The 19916-nt window shown below is 40.3% G+C and overlaps 1 protein-coding gene across 4 annotated transcripts in view; it reads right to left on the bottom strand.

Annotated features, from left to right (window-relative positions):
- ENOX1 (ecto-NOX disulfide-thiol exchanger 1) overlaps positions 1–19916 on the bottom strand; it is a 369768-nt gene that overhangs the window by 33710 nt on the left and 316142 nt on the right. For all 4 annotated transcript variants that reach the window (XM_056329606.1, XM_056329607.1, XM_056329604.1 and 1 more), the window contains one exon: positions 11012–11196. In XM_056329606.1, the coding sequence (XP_056185581.1) occupies positions 11012–11196 (185 nt within the window). The remainder of the gene's footprint in view (positions 1–11011; positions 11197–19916) is intronic.

The raw sequence follows: 19916 nt of genomic DNA, 5'->3' as shown, positions 1-19916 counted from the left end.
CCAATGATAAATCTCTGTCAGAGACAGTTCAGTACTACCCATATTGCGTAGAACTCAAAAGCGCAGACAGAAAATTACCATCTTAAACCAATCTTCACAGCTTCTGAAACATTAAATATAGATGGCATTATTGAAGCCATCTGAATTACTCAGACTGTGTACAATGCAGTGCCAGTGTGGCCAAGAATGCTAACAACCAAACAACATACAGTGCCTCGAAATATAGGAGAAGCCCTAAAGGGAAAGTAATAGCTTGCTGTTGTGTACCAGTGTGCAGCCATCAAATACGCCTTCTCTTTCCTCTCCTCCTCCCTGCCCACAGTTCTTCATTGCTCCCCAAAAGGCAGTGTTACATGTGTACATTTAAATATAAATTAGGACATATCTAGAAGTGTGGTCATACACCGAGCCTAGCAGGACAGAGAAGGGTCTCAGAAGGAAAGCATGGTTTCCAGCATGAAACCATCAGCTTAGCATGCCAAGAAAAGAGAGGCAGATCAGAAGAGACCACAGGGCCTGAGGCTGTACTTAAGATACTGTAAGTCTGACAGAATAATGAAAAAGGAAAACCAGCATTTGCCACAAATTTAGCAGTTATACTGCTGAATGGTCCTGCCCCTGCTATTTTGGTTACAGTTTTGTCTACAGCTGCTTGAAATGAAATATGATAAGGTTACAAAGACCTTAAAAGAAAGGGAAGTAGAGCAGACAAAGGAACATCTCTGAGGTGGGAGCGCTGACTTTGATCATGGGTTGTGCAGGCAGTTTCAGCAAACCCAGCCTGTTCTGCCCCGGGAAGGAGGCACAGACTCTCAATCCTGTATCTGGAGTAGCTGCAGAGTGTCCAGAAAAGATCTGTGGCAAACTATTCTGAAATATTAGTCAAAGAGGGATGGTCTCACACAGTTGAATGCCAACTCAGTTGAATGGCCAACTTATACACCTAGTGAAGTTAGACAGACTAAATTCTCCTATCCATACAACGTTTGGGGGCAGCATATTACTCTCCACTTACTATCTATATGGAATGTATCCCTATACAGGAAGAACGGGGGCATCTGGTGCACTAGGCACCTGAAATGAAGGCAAAACTTACATGCCTCAAGTAGGCAGGATGTATCCCAACCAAGGCTAATTTTTTTCAGTCCCAATGAAATCAAGGCTTGCACACTAAACAGGAACCCCAGGAAGTAGTTCTCACATGTAAAAGTGCAGGTCTTTCCCCTAAACTACGCTAGAATCCAAGATCTGAAAAGTATGAAATCACAGGCATTGAAAGGACTGCAGGGTTCACCTAAAACTTAAAACATTCACTTATGCTAGCAATTCCTAAGGTTTTATTATCTTCTTTTTCCTTATGTAAAACTTGCTGTGTCTTTTCTAACTTTATTTTACAGACAGAAAAAGAAGTTAGTTTGCCAAATGGAAAAGGACAAAAATCAGCAAGGAAAGTGTTCCAAAATTCTTAGAAGCTGTTCACAAATACAGAGGGGAAGGATGTTAAATATTTCTTCTCATAATCTTCCTTCGGTAGAAGGAAAAGAATGAATCAAAATGAAATCTCAGGTACACAGGCAATGGCAAAATAAAAATACAAATCCCTCTCCCAGTACGTCCATGGACAGTCTGGAAGAGTGTTTTTCTCTTTTTGTAAAACAGACAAGATTTCATATCACAAATGGCCAGCACATGGCAGGCTTGAATAATGAGAAAGTGACTTCCCAGCTGAGCAAATATGCATTAGTAACAAGACACTGATGAGGCCAGACAAATCACCAAGGAAACAGGAGAATATGAAAGACAAGTCAAAGAAGCTTTAGAAATGAGCCCTCAAGGAAATTAGCCATGTTGCAGCAGTAGGGGCAATACACATGCCATCGTAATGTGTGACAAGGCATTAATAAAATAGAGTATGATTGTGGATTTTTTTAAGGGAGTAAAAAGAAATGCAGTGTAATAGCACAATGTTTCTCAACCCTCCCACCTCTCAGGGACTGCCTGTGTCATTGGGACTACATGGATGGATGGATCACGAGGTTTTCAATCCAGCCCTGACCCCCCAGCCCTGGGCTGGTGAAGAGCTGCACATGGATCAACAGCCCAGCTCCTGCTTGTTGGGCACCCACCTGCAAAGTGGGGTTTCCTGGCTCGCTGGCCAGAGGCAAAGACCATGCTGAACATGTTAGCTCCACAGGTTAACCACCTTCGAGGGGGCCAGGGAGTTGGACACACACATGATGAGTGAGTGCATATAATGGCACTACTGACGAACTCTGCCCAGCTGCTTCCTCAGGGAGATGTTTACTATGCTCGCCTCCCCTGCTATTAGATTGACTGCATAGGTCCTACAGCTTTGCTCAGACTAGGAGCAGGCAGGACTGAACCCGAGAAATATGCCAAATGAGAAAACAGACAGGTGGATACAGACACAGTGGAAGGGAGGTTACAGAGAAGATGGAGTCAGGCTTTTCCTGGATAAGGGCTGAAGGTGAATAGACTCATATTCAACAAGGAACATTTCTATTACATATAAGGAAAATAATCCACCATGAGGTTGGCCAATCACTTGAATAAGGCCTTAGAGAAGCTGTGGACTCTCCACCCACGGACGTACTGAGAACATAGCTGGACAATGTCCTGAGCAAAATTGAGACAACTCCAGAGCTGCCCCTGCTTTGAGCAGAGGGTCGGTGTACGTGACCTCCAGGCATACCTTCTGACTTATGTTATTCTGTGATTCTGAATAATACCTAATAGATATCAGATAATGAGCTCTCAATTTCTTTTTGTTTCTACGAGGCGTAGTAATTCAGCCACATTAGCCACAAAAAGCAGTGTTAGGGGTTGGACAGCAGATGAAAGAACATGGGTGGCACAATGAATGACTTAAGAGCCAGTCCACAGCCTTCCTTTGCCAAGTAATTTTAAAGAATATGTCTTGCTCCTCAAGAAAGACAAGTTCTCTTTAGTCATCTATGGACTTTTGCAGCAAATGAGGAAAAGACAAGTCCTTAGGAACATTACAGAATCAATCCCTCCTCTCAGAAGTTAAATTCTCCCAATTTGCTAATAGATACTTAGCGTTAACATCAGGGATCCCTCTCTGGGATATGACTTTCACAGCAGATTGCACAAGGCCTTTGATTTTGATGGTGGCCTGTGGATGAGAGAGGTCTGAACAAAGTCTACTGCACCTCATAAATAAAGCTCCCTCCCACCTTTGCTAAATGAGATGATGGGCATATTGCATAGCCCTTGACTTTACTGGCAATAGGTGAATAGACAAGTGGGCTTACAATTTGCTCTGATCCTGATCAAAGAAAGAGAGCTGATCCCAGATAAGTGTCATGTTCCCTCTGCCTTCATATCTGTCCTTCAAGGCAACCAGTCTGCACCCACTATGATGCACAGTTGTCCTGGTTTCAGCGGGGATAGAATTAATTTTCTTCTTAGTAGCTTGCTACTACTTTGGATTTAGTATGAGAATAACATTGATAACACACTGTGTTTTAGTTGTTGCTGAGCAGTGCTTACCCTAAGGCAAGGGCTTTTCAGTTTCCCCTGCTCTGCCAGCGAGCACGTGCACAAGAAGCTTGAAGGGAACACAGCCAGGACAGCTGACCCAAGCTAGCCATAGGGATATCCTATAGAATGTCATGTTCAGTATATAAACTGGGAAGGTTGGCCGGGGGCTGCCGATTGCAGCCTGGGCATCGGTCAGTGATGCCACATCTTACCACTAGAACAGCTATCAAGAATAGGTGTTTAGAGCATCTGTGGGGTCTTATTTACACTTCCCATAATATTGTTGAAGTGGTGGTGGCAGAAGTGGGAAATTAAGCAGTATTTTCAACAAGGAAAGGTCATTAAACACAGAGAAGAACCCATTTGGCCTGTCTGAGATCTGGTAAATAATTAGCACTTAATTGCCAGCTACTCTTTTTTTTTAATATAATCTGAAAGAGTAAGTATTTGCTGGAAGTTTGAACATGGACAGTGCTGTACAGGGCCCTGAAAAGCACAAGGGAACAAATTTAATACTTATGGGAACATTTCTCTCTGTCATGGGAGCAGACATATTTCTTAACCAGTTTCCAAATATCAACCGTAAGGGTGAGACAAGAGTAGACAGGCCTTGAAGTGAACATCTGGATATTAGTTGTAGTCCCTCGCACTTATCTTGTACCTGCTCCCTATAAAAATATCAGTGTTGATCAATATTGCCATTACTACTCCAGTGCCGCTTTTACAGGAAAATAGAATGATCTAACTGGAATTCATACCGCAAGAGCAGTAATAAAAATCATTTCCAACTTAATTATTCTGGTCTGTTTATTCAGCATGTAAAACACAAATACAAGGGATAATGTTTTCTTGTCCCTTTTATTTACTCTTCTCTTTAATACTGCATTTGGAGAAGAATCAGTTTATAGTTGTGTGTAAGTACATTGGGTGGGTTATATCCTGAATAGATGTTTGGTGACCAAAAGGTATGTGGATAAAAAAAGACTATAAATCCTTTGCATTTAGGCTGTATTAATAAATACAGACATAATATGCTCCATCTATTCAACAATGATGTTAATATCAGTGCTAAACTGCTACTAGAAGCTGTATATTTAAAGGTAAATAGTTGTTATAATGGTCATGGGTCTCACATGGCACCAGATCTGGCAATTTTTAGCCAACAGCATATGTGTCTGACTTCTGACACTTGAGAAAGTTTGTATGTGAGAGAAAGGAATGGCTGTGACAGTTAACAACATCTGTGAAGGATCTGGGAGCTGCAGACCTAAATGCCAGCTGAGGTTTATTGGAATGTAATAGGTGGTAGTTTGGTTAGAAGAGTCATATGGAAAAAGTCTCACAATGCTTTATCCTACTAGCTGTTGAAACTTCCCAACAGAAACACGCTTTTCCTCCCTGTTCCCACTGAAAGTGAGTGGACTATGGGAATAGTCAGTTCTTCCATTACTTGTATGAGAAAACTACTTTTTGTACAGGATAGAAGAGGAAAGACCTGAGCAATGCCATCTTTGCCTGTAGGAAAAAAAAAAAAAATAATCTGCTAGCTCAGTAGGGACATCAGAAAATGGACTAGCTCTGCTCCAGTAGCTGGGAATGGCAGAAATCCAATTCCTTTTCAAGGCAGCACAGCGAGGCCAACACTAGCTACCTCTGGCTTTTCTACTCAGACTGACTACTAAATATCAAAGGTATATGATCTATATTAAAAAGCCTTGTGCCATCTCACTTAGACAAAAGGGTCCTAATCCAGCTCCTAGTGACCGTGGAAGCTGTGTGCAATCCACAGTCCTCATCACCAAATATGTACCCTGGCCATCCTCCCTCGAGGGAGCAAAGTGTAAGGAGGGAGGTGTGATGCACTCGAGCAGCTCTTCTCACCCTCCAAGTGACAACAGTGAGGCATATCACAGACCAAACTGTCCTTCCCTGGAGGAACACTGAAAGCCTGAAATCACTGCTAGTCATCTGGCATTTATCAGAGCCCTTTAAAAAAGGGTGTATAGGTCTCAGATGCATGTGCTCTTTATTTTAAATGCTTAATGATTAGTAAACTGCAAAAGCTAGTCCTCAGTATGTAGGAAATGTTAGGAGCAATGTGGCCTTTGCAGTAAGACCTTGAGTTGCATATTGAACAGCAAGGACAGGAAGGTATTGAACAGGTGATGATTAACCATGTACTCTGTCTGCAGCATCAAACAGGGCAGGGTCTGTGAGGTATACGGAGCAAAATACACAGTTCTGGCAATTCCTGGCTTCTGAGTGCTCAGGTTCACAATCTGCATTGCTGTTCAAGTGAAACTGATTTTTTTGGGGGAAAAAAGAAGACAAGACAAAAGAGGACTTTATTGATGCTACATCAGAGTGACACCCCAGGCGGGTCATCAGCAGGGCCAGAATATGTTCAGTCCCCTTCTGAGATGTCTTGAGCTAACAGAGTCGGTGGCACCTGCAGCAGTGTATCAGACACTATGTCAGCCCTACACCTACCATCCACAAATGTTCCTATTGTTCTTGCTTTCTACCCTGAGGATTAATTTAGGAGAGGTACCCCCATGCATCCCCTGCTCATGCAATAACCCCATGGCTAGGCTTTAATGCATCACTGCTAACGAAGGGGAGCGAGTGCTGTCGCTGTGTGTTAGGAGTATGAACCTGAGCTCAGCTAATGAATCAGGCCCCTTAGGGGATGAGGGCAATGAGGTGCCTCTTAAATGTCCCAGATACACCTCAGCATGTGCGATAGCAGAACTGTAAGCACTTATGTACATTTCATGGAGAAAACGTAGGTGGAAGCATGATTTAAATGGGGATTTCAGGATGATACCCTAGCCTGCAGGAGCTTAAATTCAGCCGATCAGGGAGTTGTGAGAGGAAAGAACATTATCATACATTTACATGATGCAATGGAGCACTGTGCAGAATTACCAGTCTATTGGCAAATGAACTTGTTCAGGAATCAGTACAGCTATGCAAGCATGGCCCCATACCTTGGCCAATTAAGCCTGATGAAAAGGTGGAACTAACTTGTTCAATTAGAGGGCCATGCTAAAGGAGGTGTGCTCTGTAGACTTAGGACTAGCTTGAGGCTTAAAACATTGCACTGATGGCTGTGCTATAGAGGTGGTTCATGAACAACCCCAGATGACCAGTAAAAATCCCAAATTTAGTTGGATATATGCTAATGAGTGCCATCTCCTACATGGCAAGCTGACATTTTTCAAAGGCTTGTTAACAATATCAGTTTCAGACAGATTTTATAAAGGATATGGAAACCACATCATTAATTCAATAGAGACTCACTGTCAAATTCTGAGTCCTTGTTTCAAAGCATAAAGATGGAAAGTGCAGTTCCTCAAGAATTGTCTTTGGTGGACAACAAAGAAGAAAAGCATAGTTTTCATGCTTTGTTCTTGGAATGATTAAAACATGAGATTTTTTTCAAACGGATTCTGTTTGCACCTCCACATAGAGTATGCTAACCCAAATGGTTAACATTTGGAGATATTAGATACCCACTAAAAACTGAGTCTTATAATGGTAAGCATTAAGCAACACTACCAAGTGATATTTTCTGCATTACCAAAGTCATGTATCTGGTAAAACATTTCAGACCGAGAGACCAGATTTAAAAAATTCTTACAGCTGTGCTGTGAAGTACTGTAAAAATTGTTATAACTAAAACATCCTTCCTTGTGATCACAGACTTTGTTAGAGAATACCAAACACTGCTGGAAAACCAGAGCCATTCAAAAAGTGATCTGCTTGGTATGTGTGTTCTCATATAGAAATAAATTGAAGGCAATACCACCTATGCAGCAGTGACAAGTTAATTCAGTTTCCATCTCAAAATCAGGTAAAGTGTATCTCATTTGTTACCATGGATACAAGACATTATTTCCATTTGTTTGAAATCTCACAGTGGGTATGAAATGAAATGTGACACAGTTTTATGGAGAAAGTTCACTAAACCTCCCATAAGTTCAATGTCATTAGACTAAAGGGTTTTCTTTCTTAAACATAAGGAATAAGCAGGTTGCTACTACTGCCCATAAGGTATACTTCATAGGGAAACATCTGTGTGATTTTGCTCATGCTACTTTGGTTCAGTAGGAATGATGGAAGAGAAAATAAATATTCATCAGTCCTGAAAATGTGGAAAAGAATCCTGAAAAATATCCAGATGATAGAAATGCATTAAAAATACACTGATGTTTTGTTATTTGTTATTCTTTGGCCCAAATATGTTTAGCAAAAAATGTCTTGATTCTGAAAATGCATCCACTTTTTCTCAGATAGATCTGCTTTTCAGGCTGCAGCTCAAATCACTTGTTCTCTAGTTTTCAAAGTTGGAAGAAGAAGACGTGTATGAAAAAGCGGGGGAGAATGGAGAAGAAAGAAGGAGGAGGAATACATTTTTTAAATTTTGACGTATATGCAGGGTTCAGGAATTCAATGGCACTCAGTTTACCTTGTCTGAAATGAATTTTAATATATACAAAAGAATAAAAGGGAATACAGGTCTTCTTGTTAAATTATTACTACTGAGGTCCTGGCTATATGTCTAATATTTCATACGGAGACTGATTTCCACAGATGCTGAGCACCTGCTATACTGATGGATTTCAGCTAAGGTTGTCATCTCTCAACATTTACAAAACCAAGCTGAGATAAAACAGAGTCTACCTAAATCAAAGGTTTATTTCTAAATATTCATGCATGAACGGCATGAAAAGCACAAAGGTTATGGGATGTCATGACTATGGCTATATCATTGAAGCCATAGTCCAGCTGCTTAACGGACTGATAATTTCCCACCAAATATTCTGAATTCCACCTCCTGTGCTTCTGTATTGCTGCCCTCCTCAGCATATTGTCAGACTGGATTATCCGCAGTGTCTTCTCCAGCTCCTTTGGCCATCTCTAATTATATCCCACTGGGGGTTAGTAGGTCTGACCCTGAGATGGCAAACTAGAAAAATTCAGAACCTCACAGCAAAATTGTCATGAACATAGAAACTCTCCGAGGAATAGGGACTACAGTGTCCATTGCTAGCTGAACAGAGAGATGAGTAAGCTGCTCTCTGTTATTGACTTGCATTATTAACATTTACTTGAAGTTCAATAGAAATCTATTTATATTCTACAGACTTGATTATCCTTCATCCAGACCCCAGGTAGGAAATTATACTAATGCAAAATGAGCGTTAGGGCTCTAACATTTTGATTTAATAGTATTTTGTGCCCACTTTTCACTAATTTTAATGGAGAATTAGCATCAGGCTGAAATTTAGCACAATATTTATATATGCAGTTAAATTTAATGAAGCCAGTGATATTTAAGTATCCATTTTTATAAGGATAAGATCAAGAATAGACCTCAAGCATATCTAAAGTATACTGAATCCTCAAGTATTTCTAACTAATGACTTGCTCCTAAGTTCAGGAAAGGTTTTATTGCTGAATTATCAATCTTATTTTATCAAGACTTGTTTTCTATTTTCCAAAAAATTTGTTCAGAATTATTCCACTATACCATAAATCACCCTGATTTTGTAAAACTATGCAGGCTTAAAGGGGTTTATGTACATATAAACACATGTGGAGGCTTGTCTTGTGCTCTGTTATTTGGTGTTAGGCAGGATTTGCAGACTTGTTAGGTTCAATGGGTACCAATTCCTAACCCAAGCAGGAAACTAGTATGTAATGAATGTCTCCTGTTTTTTGTTATAAGAAAGCAGCTTAGTACAATCTTGAAATGGATACAACTTGTTCCCTTCTGGAATCCAATAACAGGGAGTGATCGAGGAGCATACATTGTTTCAGGGCACAGGCAAAGGAGGCAAAGTTAACCCCTGCAGTGACATCTTGAGAAGCTCCGTTTTAGATGGGAGCCCAACCCAATGTCATGGTGAGCCACTGCCCTTGTGCTCTGTCATGTATTAGCTGAATATAAGTGTCTGTGCAGGAAAGATGTTATACACATGCAAGTTGAATGAGGGGTGCTTATGTCAGATGAAGCAGTGGGAGCAGCCTGGATGTGCTTGCCAAGACTTGTCCAGCACAATGTCAGGAGCACATTAACAAATAAAGAGAGAATGCTTATGATAAACTGACTGCCTCTGCAGAGACATATTGCAGTTTCTTGCTGACTGGTGTCAGACAAAAAGCTTTGTTACTGCACTAAACCACTTTAAAAAATGGCTGAATGAAAAGGTTACATCCATGGGTCAGAATAAATGATAGAAGCTCAGGAGACAGCATTGATGTTGCTGTCTACTTGCAAGTTAGCAGGAGGGCAGTCTAGACAAGTTGGAGATGTCTCAGTCATCCTCAAACAAGAGCAGAAAAAAGACAAAGCTGAGAAGCAGAGATGCATCTAAAGGTGCAGATGACTACAAGTGAAGACGCCACAGAATACCGAACCATAGAAACATAGAATCATTTAGGCTAGAAAAGATTATTGAGATCATCAAGTCCAACCATTAACCCAGGACTGCCAAGTCCATCACTAAACCATGTCCCTAAGCACTGCATCTACATGCTTTTTAAATAACTCCAGGAATGGTGATTCCAACACCTCCCTGAGCAGCCTGTTCCAACGCTTGACCCCTCTCCCAGTGAAAAAATTGTTCGTAATACCCAATCTAAACCTCACCTGGTGCAACTTGAGGCTGTTTCCTCTTGTCCCGTCACTTCTTACCTGGGAGAAGAGACCGACCCCCACCTGCCTACAGCCTCCTTTCAAGTAGTTGTAGAGAGTCCCCCCCTTGAGCCTCCTCCTCTCCAGGCTGAACAGCCCCAGTTCCCTCAGCCGCTCCTCACCAGACTTGTGCTCCAGACCCTTCGCCAGCTCCATTACCCATCTCTGGACACGCTCCAGCACCTCAATGTCCCTCTTGAAGTGAGTGGGCCAAAACTGAACAAAGCATTCAAGGTGCAGCCTCACCGGTGCTGAGAACAGGGGGACAATCACTGCCCTTGTCCTGCTGGCCACACTGTTCCTGATACAAGCCAGGATGCTACTGGCCCTTCTGGCCACACTGCTGGCTTACATTCAGCCAGCTGTTGACCCTCACCCCCAGGTCCTTTTCCAACTGGCAGCTTTCCAGCCACTCTGCCCCAAGCCTGTAGTGTTGTATATTGTCTATGCTACACTGGACAAACTTTCTTGAACTTTTGTGCAGTTAGGGCCAACTGGATTAACTGAGGAAAGCAACAGAGGATGTACCGAAATAATTTGCTCCTAACTAGAACATGCATAGGAATTTTCTTGAGTGATCAGTGGGTTTAGGTTTTATGAATGCCTAAAATGAACATCCCTAAATATATCCCAAATGCCTCCTCCCCTTTCGCCCATCTAAAATCTGTAAGATTTTGACTCTGAAAAGAAATCAGGAACTTCATGACTAATAGTCTTGAGTACAGTACAGCCCCATGGTACCACTTCTCTAAAAAAGACCTGGTTTTTCTTCCTTAGCAATACCTGCTGCATGCCTTGCATTGTCTGCTGTAGGAATTGCAGCTGCTGGTCCTTTGTAAGGCTTTCTTCTGTTCGAAAGAGCTGTCCTTTCTCCTGTTTCAGAAGCTCCACTTCATTCCTATAAGCATCCAGCTGCCATCGAAGACTATCGTTCTCTTCCTTTAGCGCATACGCTTGGACAGCTAGAGCTAAGAGAAAATGAAAATGTGAAGAAATCAGTAAAATGGATTGTTTCCTTACAAATAATGCAGAGGACATTGTCAGGGGAGATGACAATACAGCTGAAAGCCAGTGAGACATTTCGGAGCTGAGACAAGAGCCAGCAGAGCTGAAAATGATTAGGTTCTGGCAAAGACTATTGCTGGGAAGTTATTTCCTGGGATGGAAGGAGCCATAAAGCGACCCTGGGTAATTCAAACGCTACTTGCAATCTGGCTGCTAAATTTAGGTTTATATTTTAGGAAGATCCTGGCATGCAGTCCAAAGGCAAAGCAACAACCAACTTTACAACATTTTTCCCAGTGATGTTATAGGAACTGATACAGACGTTTAGTATTTATACTAGTGCAGTGGCCAGATCTTCCAATCGGATCTGTTCTAAGGAATTTTGACTATGTAAAGTTGCTGGATTTAGTCCCATGAGAGAGGAAACACAGAAATTCCTCTCCAATCTCACTATGAACTAGTATGTAGCAATGGTTATGAGGAACCATTTAGACAGGAAAATGATGTAATAGAGTAAAATTATGTAAAATGCAAATGCTCAAAAAAAGTGTTGGCACTACAAGAACATTACTACATTAAAGGCATTGAAAGACACTTAAGTCATTTCCTTAGGAAGCTCCATTTGGCCCCTTTTCAATTTAGAATGGCATTTTTATTACCATAACTGATAGCAGGTGTTTGTGAAGAAATCGATTAGTATGCAGGGATGGAAATTACATTTGCCAAATGACTTGCACAGTCTGCAATATAAGCTAAAATTTGTGTAGCAAAAGGCAGAAGGCTATAAAGCATGTACTAGGAACATTATTTAAATAAATTATCCAAACATAAATACATATAGGGAAGTGTGGCATTCATTAATTTAGGGATGTGCTTATTATTCTATAGGAGAACCTACTCCTGGTAGTATTTATACTTGGCAGTAGCAGTGGTCATATGGCATAGCAAACTGCCATACTATACTGTTTTCCTTCTTGGAACCTGGTAACACAACAACATTACAGAGCAGCTGTAATTAAAAAACAACAATCTACCATAGCCAATTCTATCAACATTTGGTAACTGAAGCACATAACTGATTTACATTCCTGATTAAATGATTTCAGGCTTGGTATCACAGCATTCTTTCTTGCCCACCTACAATAGCAATATGGTTAAACTCCAAATTATAGGAAATCGTATATTAACTCCATTTAAAGTTAGGCCTCCCTTGACTAGACCTTCCACAGAAAAAGAGTCCCCTGTTCTCCATGATAACATGATTCAACACAGTTGTGAAATTATATCAGCACTTAGATAGAATGTCACAATATTTCATCACCAATAAAAATGTTTTGTCTTTGGTAGGACAAATTCACCTTTTTTTCTCAGATAATTGTAACTAGTTTTAAAATAGTACAAATGCATTATCTAAAAAAAAGTTAGCTGCTACACAAATACAGACACGGATTGGTTATTGCGCTTAATTTGGATATTATACAGAATCTCTCTGGAAGATTTAGCAACAGTTACAGTATTGTTACATCAAATTAAACTGTTCTGAAAAGCATGTAATCATCCTTCCATGACAAAATTTACCCTCAAGGAGTTGCAATGATGAGTCCAATGGGCAAATAAGAGGATGAAATCTTTTTTTTTTTTTCTTTGGTAAGAGCCAACAAGCTATAATAAAAAAAGAAAGAAAAGAAAAAAAAAAAAGAAAAAAAGAGGCCAAGCAAATAAAAACTTCAGTCTAACAAATACTCAAGTCAAAATTAAATAGTTTTGGTTGGGTAGGGCTTCTAAAGATCATCTAGTCTAAACCCCCTGCCATGGGCAGGTACATCTTTCACCAGATCAGGTTGCTCAAAGCCGCATCCAACCTGGCCTTGAACACTTCCAATGATGGGGCATCCACAACTTCTCTGGCCATCCTGTGCCAGTGTCTCGCCACTCTCATCATAAAAAAGTCTTCCTTATGTTGACTCTAAAGCTACCCTCTTTCAGTTTAAAACTATTGCCCCTTGTCCTGTCACTACAGGCCTTGGTAAAAAGTCTCTGTGCTATTTGTATGCTCTTACTCCTACCAGTTAGACTCTCCCACAGTATAATTATTATTATTATTTTTTAATGTAATACTCAATTCTAGCTAGAAACTGCCTATCCTTCTGCTCTCTGAGAGCATGGAAGGAAACCATCATGGGCATACTCCAGTTTTACGTTACTTGCTTGGGAGCAGTAATTAATCTCCTGTCTATCACCTAACCCAGCTCTTAAAAAGCTTTTGAGAGCTACTGCATAAGTGGAGGGTGTAAGGCTGATGTACTTGTTAATGACCATCCCCACTGAAATGTGGATTAGGACCCAGATACAGCTGAGGTTCAGGCTGCCCTACCTGGAAAGGCTGCTGTTGTGTATTTTCCAGGTCACACTACAGCCTGCTTGGAGAACACATTCTCCTTTTTGTCTTTCTGGGTGAGTTCAGGCTGTTGAGTGGGCTGGGGACAGCATGAGAAGTCTGCTACAGGGCAGCAAATTAGGGGAAATGGAAAGGGCTATAACATATTGTAAAAGTAAGTAACCTGTAGGCGATGAACCTATTAGGGTTTAAATAATAACTCATCCAAATGGAACACATCACACTATATATAGGCAGAGAGGGTAACTGCCCATTTTTCCAATAGAAATGGAATATAGCTCTTTTACTGCTAAAAAAGTTAGAGTTGCACCTCTGAATGACATTATTTTAAAATTATATTTGGTATACCATATTAAAACCTGCATGACAGTGATTACATTGCACTACTACCAAAAAGTCCCATCCAAGGACAGGTGCCCCGTTCTTCCAGATTGCAGACACTAGAAGACAAAGGCTATGTTTGGAAGGGGTTACAACCTATTTTAAGACAAAATAGAAATATCCCAAACCTAAAATGAGAGAATAAGAATACAGCAGAGATAAGTTTGTGATATTAGGCAGCATTCTCAGAAGTGTACAATTTCTTATCAACACTGTTATACACTCTGGTGATCCTCCTAGCCATTCATAGTAAGCAATTAAAGCCAGAGTCCAAGGTAGAAATATGTCCTTAAATAAGGAGGATGCAACACATATAGCACTACTGTAACAGAATATTAAATTGTCACAAGCTTTTAAATTAATTCATTATAGATAAGAGTCCACAAATGATATGACATTAAATACATGTTCTTCCATTGTTATTTAATTTAAAGCTACAAACAGGCGTTTCCTAATGTGCAGACAGATGGGTTAGCAGAAAAGGAGAGTAAGTCAAAACCAGAAATGTGGTGGATGCCAGGGGCTCCAGCTCATTCACACTGGGTAACCGTTTTAAACAAAATCGGAAATATCCTTTGTTGTTGACTTAACATTACTATAATTTTGATATATTTTTATGCTTTAGTGTACTAAAAATAATTCTGGATTCAGACCAATGTATCTTTTTATTCCAAACAAAATATCTATTCTATATAAACTAATTATAATTTATTTTGAAATTAAATTTCATTTATAATAAATATATATAATAATATGTAATTTATTACATATTATTTAAAGAAAGGCACTTCATTGAATACTAAACTAAAATCAGTTTAGAATTTGGGGGAAAAGGGAATCTATTTTAAAAAGTAACTAATTTCCAAATTTTTGCAGAAATTTTTGCTATGACTTCACTGGCAAAGCTGGTGAATGTAGTTTTAGTTGAAAAATAAAAGTTTATTCAGCTCATCTCAATGCTACTTCTCAAGCCATTTTAAGTTTGGTAGTTATACGCACCTACAAAATCCCTCTCCAAGACATGCTAAAAAGCATTTTAGCATGAAAAGACAACAAATGCTGAAAGCATTTACAGAAGAGCTACATACAAGGAAGCTATATCAAAAGAAAACTGACAGGAATCCCGAATAGCTGCCCATGCTGCAAGCAGAAGGAAATATTCCTACCTAAACAAACACAGCTGGAAACCAGCTCAATATATGCTTTACAGAATTTTCACTGAGGGATGCAAAACGATACCTGCCAGTCTCAGAAAAGCAGCAGGAGGAAGATTAGACATATGTTAGTGGGGGAAACCTCCACATTGATATTTTGAGGACATCTAAGAGGTTACTTGATTTCCTTGTGCTGAGGCAGAAGTGTTATATACAGTTTGGCAACAGCCTCAGTAGCAAGATAAGACTCCGCGTAGCGGACCCAGGCTAGACCCAAATCAAAAAGACACTTTTTTAAAAACAAGAAGTGACTGGCTGATCAGAAATCCACTGAAGTCTAAGGACATACTCATTGACTCATGTCTCAGAAGAGACAAATTATTAACTTTAATTTTCTAGGGCATCTATCTCGGAGAGTTAGGAGCGTGCTTTCTTTATGAGTAGTACTGATCTGTACCTTTTACTTTTAGCTGGTACTCTGTGACTACATTTGTGTCATGGCACTCCGTGACTACATCACCTAATACATCATAATGTCCACTGGAGACAATGTACAGGAAGTCTTCACAGGTGTATAGGGTAACAGTAGTATTTTGTGACTCACATCATGTCATAGTGGCCAGGAAATAGAGTGAGCAACCCACCTCTCTCAATGTATCTATTTATTGAGGAAATTAGGGAGAATTCAGAATTTTCTACAGCTTCTACTAATGCCACCCGCACTACGTATTTCTCATTAGATGATGTCCTAATAACATTACAATTAACATTAGCGGTAGACCACTAATTTGCATACTGGGGACACTCTTAAGTTGAATTGCATAGGCAGTAGGTTATCTCGAGTCTCAGACAATCTTAAATTAAGATCTGAAAAACAAATGAGCAAACGCTAACAATAATAACAGAAACCCTCTGTAAATTCAAGAGCACAGACTTCCCTTAGATCCTCCCAGCAGAACTTTTCTAAAGATTTTTTTCTACAGATTATTCTATACTTCTACATAAATATATCATAATCCTGTAAACTTCCGTGCTTATCTATCTTCAGACTTTTGGTTTAACCTCTTCAGCAGAATTTCTCAGGTTTTTGGAACTTAGCAAATGTATTGATACAGTGATGTGGATGAAAACAGATGAAGAGCATATTTTCCCAAACCTTTCTGCGATCTGAGTTCTACTAATGTCATTAACCTAATTTCCTGACTTCAAAATAAGGTTTTAAATTATATAATGCTTCTTTTGTTAACAGCAACAAAAGCATCAAGACCTGTCAAAATGATGGCTTTTATGGTAATTTTTCGCATCACTCCCGTTGCAGAGCATTTACTATGTCAAAAGAAACCCCACCATCCTGCAAGACACAGCTATTTCTTCAAAGACTTTTCAGCTTGAGGGACTGAACAAATGTGAGAGGACAGAAATAAGGACACAAAGTCCACAGCTACAAATAAAAACAATAAAAGTTATCCCTGGCCTCTAGCTAGCTTTCTTGTTTTTCAAATAGGTAAACTATGAAGCAGGACAACTAGGGGAAAATCAGCAAGGAAAAATGTTTCTGGAGGATCTGGGAGGGCATAAGCTATGTCTTGATGCTGCAGAAAATGGGGTAAGTTACACAATAATGGCATTCCTCATTCATAACAAGATGGTCTTAGCAGAAGTATAGCATGGATGGTTTTAGAAGATGGTATGTGTTATCTGGAGAAAGGGCTCAAGTGAGGGCCAAAGAAAAGTCTTCAAACTCCCAGAAGTCAAACATGAGGTCACAAGGTTTGGGCATGAATTTTAACAGAATAAAGGCAGAGGACAGCTTCTGGGAAGAGCTAGGTGGAAAAAAAGAAAATTTTGGACCCGAGTTCAATATGTGAAGGAAGAGAAAAGGAAGCATGGTAGGACTCCTGGTGGTGGCATGAGAAAGGCGGTGGCATTTTTAACAGTTACTGAATGTAAGGAGGAAGAGTTCAAAAGTGAGTAATGGGTCCAGTTTCATGTTGAATGTGAAACTGTGAGAAGATACACTGGTGTGTGCATGCTGGCATGTGTCAGGAAAGGGTGGTGCGGAGATTGGGTCTGTATTGAAGGAAAAAACTTTCAGAGACTAGATGGGACCACCGGAGCCTCATGCATTTTTACCGCGTAAGGCTCCACTTAGGGCTCCAGCCCACAGGAGATTAAATTTTATGCTACAGTCTGAGGATCCCATCATGGTCACTCAGTGGCAGGAGGTGTGTGAGGTGATGAAAGAGAGTGACCCACACCTTGAGGTGGGTGGGGAGGTTGGGTTTGCAGGAGGTCTGTGAGGTGATGGGAAGGAAGGCACAGCCCTTATTGCAGATGGAAAGCTGGATGGCCTTTGAGGTGGGAGCACAGACTGAGCAACTGGAGAAGTGTTAACCTATGTCTCCACCTTGAACTGTCAAAGCTGACCCTCTCTGTGTTTTCCACTAGTTGTCAGCTCCTGGCAGAATGAGTTGAGGCTGTTATTATCTGTAACTGCCTGGGTACAGATCCACTTGATTCACACCTTGCTTTTGTAAACTCTGCCATAAGAACTGAGCTCCAAGAACAAGTTTTAGTTACACATGCTCTGTGTGCATTCAAAGGCACTGGGCAAAGCAACTTTTTGATGGTATCTGCAAGAAGCTTTCTGGAAGAGCAAGACTAAGGTAAGACCTAGGTCGCTTTGAGGTATCTTCTCAGCCCACTTAACAACAATGTCAGGCTCCTGAATCCTCCAATATCTAAAGTGGTTTTGATCCATTGCCTCGAGTTTCTAGAGGACACTTTCTTTTCTGTATGGACAGCTACTAGATCGGCTGATCACCATCACAAATAGTGCTCGGATGTTAGCAGATAAAGCAACATTATTCTTATACTGCATTCTTTAATAAATGCCTCTTCCATTGCTCTCCCATGTTTCCACAAGAACAGGCTATGTCACTTGGCTTTTCTTTAAAAAATGCTTTGGTTAAAGCTTTGAAAGTAGCTAGCTAACTAGCCTGAGTGAACTCTGAAAACAGAATTAGAATGGTATGAAAGTAAATAATTTGGAGCAATTACAAGCTAACCTAGCCACAAACAGATTTTTCTTTCCCCCTTCAGATATAACGTAACCAAACTGAAGCAATTTCCACATTTTTTTCGAATGTTAGGCACACTTCGTTTGAGTGTCTCAGTATCTGCAAATCTAAACTCTAAGGGCACTAATCATCCTATATGAGAAGGGGTTATTGTCATTAATGTTAGTGGGAGTTAGGGCCTGCACACTGGGAGAGAGATTTACTCTTTTACAAAACTCGCTTTATTCAGGTGCAGTTGCTTGAAAGTCCTTTCCTCACCATGCAGCCTATGTTCAATGCAGAGAAGCTCATTATACAAGTTACATTCATGATGATACCAGATGTTCAAATTGAATACTCATGAGGATTATTTTCAGACTTCTTATTCACATAAAACTTGGTGGTGAACAATTAGTAAAAGGAAGGAAGCTGCCAAAAACGAAAAAAAAGAAAAAGAAAGAAAAAAGACAACTCGTAACATCATTTAACTGCAATTTTATCTATCCCGTCCAGTACAGACAAATGTAACATTTATGAAACCAAAGGATTTCTCTGAAGAGATTTTTTCTCAGTTTACAAAACTTCTTCCTGCTTAGCAGACTTCAGCAATGGCACAGTTCTTTCTAGGTTTACTACACATGCGGCTCACCAGTAATTTATGAAGGCTTATTATTTCTTGTGTAATGAAGCATATCTCTTTGCAAATAGCAGAGATTGTAGGGAAAGAGAGGGCAGATTACAGTGCAGCTGGGCCTAATAACAAAAAGTAGCACACAAATGCTGGCTTTGCGATGGACGAATGCCCCAGAGAGCCGTGCTGCCAACTCCTGTGGTGTTATGATGAGTCTCACGATATCTGACATTTTATTTAAAGCCCTGGGGAGATCATTAACTGAAAACCTCAGCTTTAAGTTTCTGGACTAGTGGCTTCCAAACTTTCTAGACTGTGGATCAGTACCGGCTCTCTGTATTTCACCATGCTCTCACAAACTCTGACTTTTAATTAAAAATGCTAACAAGGCAATTTAATCTCACTGACTTTTCCAGTCCTAGCAATAAGATGCGGATTACTTACTACAGTCTTACAAGTGATCATTACCTCAGGAGCTCAGTTTGGGTTCACTGATCTAGACCTCATGGCTGCAGAAAACCCACTTGAACAATGAACCAGCTTTCTCTAAAAGGTTCAAAAGGCAGAAAGCTAATCTCCCACTTTAAGCCAACCTTTCCACCCCTGTCTTTGTACCTTCCTCTTTTACCTCTGTCCTGGTTCTGTTCAGTTCACTTCTTCCTTCAGCTTCCAATGCATGAGTCCATCTCTTTGCTGATTTGCAATTCCCACTTGTCTGACATTTCCAGATGTTTCTCTCTTCCCTCACCCATACTTGTTTTGCAGTACACAATTCAGTCCCCACTTACCCAGTTCTGTCCCAGGTAAATTGCAGCATTAAGTGTTTTGGACTTTTCCTACAAAGATGTCACATCACATTACTGAAATGCATATTTGGAATTTGGAAGAGACCACCTTGTTACAATATCAAAGCCTGTCACATTTTAGGTCTATTTTACTTGACAGCATCTCTTTGGAGAACAGGAATCTACATAGCTCATAAATGATATTTTGACAGTTGCTAGTTAATCTGCCCCACTGAGATCAGTTTCTCCAGGTCACCTCTTTAAAGCAAAGGGCC

The sequence above is a fragment of the Falco biarmicus genome, chromosome 2 (assembly GCF_023638135.1).
Source record: "Falco biarmicus isolate bFalBia1 chromosome 2, bFalBia1.pri, whole genome shotgun sequence".
Taxonomy (NCBI): domain Eukaryota; kingdom Metazoa; phylum Chordata; class Aves; order Falconiformes; family Falconidae; genus Falco; species Falco biarmicus.
The sequence above is the reverse complement of the archived record's forward strand: the minus strand, read 5'-3'. Positions and strand labels throughout refer to the sequence as shown.